The sequence below is a fragment of the Austrofundulus limnaeus genome, unplaced genomic scaffold (genome assembly GCF_001266775.1).
Source record: "Austrofundulus limnaeus strain Quisiro unplaced genomic scaffold, Austrofundulus_limnaeus-1.0 Scaffold36, whole genome shotgun sequence".
NCBI lineage: Eukaryota > Metazoa > Chordata > Actinopteri > Cyprinodontiformes > Rivulidae > Austrofundulus > Austrofundulus limnaeus.
The window spans coordinates 845746-848188 of record NW_013952438.1 but is presented as its reverse complement, the minus strand read 5'-3'; the positions used below and the strand labels follow the sequence as shown (position 1 = coordinate 848188).

The 2443-nt window shown below is 41.6% G+C and overlaps 1 protein-coding gene across 2 annotated transcripts in view; it reads right to left on the bottom strand.

Annotated features, from left to right (window-relative positions):
- Positions 1–401: 401 nt before the first annotated feature.
- The window catches only part of dhx29 (DEAH (Asp-Glu-Ala-His) box polypeptide 29), an 18161-nt gene continuing 16119 nt past the window's right edge, over positions 402–2443 (bottom strand). For both annotated transcript variants that reach the window (XM_014006496.1, XM_014006497.1), the window contains exons 24-28: positions 1741–1831; positions 1376–1675; positions 1165–1296; positions 848–944; positions 402–713 (exon numbers count right to left, since the gene is read on the bottom strand). In XM_014006496.1, coding sequence (XP_013861950.1) covers positions 658–713; positions 848–944; positions 1165–1296; positions 1376–1675; positions 1741–1831 — 676 coding nt within the window. In that variant the 3' untranslated portion in view covers positions 402–657. The remainder of the gene's footprint in view (positions 714–847; positions 945–1164; positions 1297–1375; positions 1676–1740; positions 1832–2443) is intronic.

Genomic DNA, 2443 nt, shown 5'->3' with positions numbered 1-2443 from the left:
TCTTTGTTTTCAGCTCATTTGAAAGTTGTTTTGAGACTCCCATGCTGTGACTCTTCAGAGAAGATGCAAAGAGGAGAAAAACCTACAATTGCCACCCTTAAATGCACTTTCTCATAATTGGAGTCACCTGTGTTTGGAGGCCAAGGGTCACTGAACTTACCAAACCAAATTTAAGTTGCAATAATTAGTTCTAAAGGTTTTGAAATCAATAAAAYGGCAACTGTGCCCAAATTTATGCACCTGCCCAATTTTGTTTAACCAATTATTGCACATTTTCTGTAAATCATATAAACTTCATTTCACTTCTCAAATATCACTATGTTTGTCCCCATATTATATATTTAACAGATTTTTCTATCCAAACAATCAATGATTTATAAAGGTAAATCAGGAAAATTAACAAGGGTGCACAAGCTTTCGCACCCCACTGTATATAATTTTATGTTGATGGTCCACATAAAACAATCATCTCAAAACAAACAAAAATATCTAAATTGGCAACATTAATGTTCATTTTTCTGCCTTTCTGTTTTTTTCTTCCTCTATATTCCTCCTCAATGGGAATTAAATGTTTCTGCAGGTGTTGATCCAGAGTTCAGATTTTTCTGGACAACTCGAGGCCGATGTCTGAAAGGACGTGCAGGTTCTCCTGGGTTGTCACACATCCTGCTCCGATCTGATCAGATCCAGGATCACCTGGATGGTTGAGTCATCTGCAAAAAGGATCAAAGAACACATCAGACCCCCCCAAAAAAACAACAACCCGGTGTTGTAGAAATATCTGGTGACGGCCCCGCTTTGAAAATATCTAGCACCGAGAAAAAATGTTGGCGATGACCGGGTTTACCTTCGAGATTCATCCTGGGGTTCTCCAGCTTCTTTTCCAGCAAGGAATCCATCAGTTTCCTCAGATGTTTGAAGATCACACCAATTCGTACTGGAGCCTTGAAAGCAGCAAACAAAAATATTTTAATCCACAAACTAAAAAAATGACAGACATAAATATCATTTTGACGGTTTAAAGCTGACAGATCAAATTTTGTTTTACATAAAATCAAAAGTATTAGCTCTTTATCTGTACATGTTTAAAGAACTGAAACCCTTCTGATATGATTCCTGTGTGTACAATCACCGCTGGGCCACTGTAGCTCTGTGACCTCTGACCTGAAAGTGGATCCATCCGTCTAACGTGATGAGCTTCTCCCGGTGCTGAATGTCGATGTCGCCTCCGAACAGCAGCAGAGGGAACGGAGGAATCAGGGTCGTGTCTCGCAGGTAGATCTTAGTGTATTTAACCTGAGGAGGAGCTTTCCTTAAAACGATTGCAAACAACCGATTAATAGAAAAATACCAAGAGCGCTCGGATCTCCTCTACCTTCTCCTGGTACAGCAGCCAGCCATGTGTCTGCAGGTTGCGGTTAACGGATGAAGGGTGGACCTGAGCCTTGCCCTGAGGCGTCTCCACGGTGCACGCCACACGCTCCAGCCCGTCCACCGAGGGCTTGCACAGCAGCCGGGCCACGCTGTCGTACAGCCCCGCTGACAGCGCTGCCAACAGGACCGAGATGTCCTGCCGGGACGGCGGGTCTGCCCGCCGCTTCGGGCGGGAGGAAGAGGAGCGGGACGACCAGAAACCTGCCTGCTCCATCATCTTCATCAGCTCGTGCTTCACGTCCTGATTGAAAGACGGAACATGTGAGATCATAAAAGACTGAGAAAATGGTAACAATTTGAAATTACCTCTATTGTGATGAGAGCTGTTCGATTGAGGAAATGTTTCCTGCAGTAGGACAGCTCTGTCCTCAGCCCCTCAGCCTGTGAGTTCTTCCACCTAACAAGGTTTAAAACAGCACAAGATGATGGAACAATTACAAAAAGTGAATCCTACCAACAGCAAAAGTTTGTTTTTAGGTGTCCTTGCAGGATTTTCTGCTCTGTCCTTCCAAAATTCCTCATCATAAGTATAAAATATATCTGTACTCATTATAATTCCAGCTGGTGATCATTAAACCTGCAAGCACACAGACTGTTAATGATAGGTGGAAGAACAAAACAATCAGTTATGAAGAGCATGAATTTACTGACATATCTTTGCTAAATGCTTAAAAATATCTCAACTTCAAAAATAAGAAAACAACCAATGCTAGTAGCAATTAATTCAAACTTTTTGGAGTTTATGCAGGATTGTAATTAGTTTCTATTTTTTATGCACGCTCACAGCCATGAAATAGTTATTTTTCTCTTCACCCTCGATGACTGAGAGCTACGGGTAAATCTGCAGGATGTTGAAGATAAACCTTTGTCGTGATCACTCGATACAAAGCATTTCTTATAAGATTCTGTGGGAATTTTAATGGTCTTAAACAGACTTTTTTGGTGAAAATAAAGCTGCAGCTCAACTGTCAGAACGTCTCATCTTTCATAATGTGCTGCCTTTTTATAT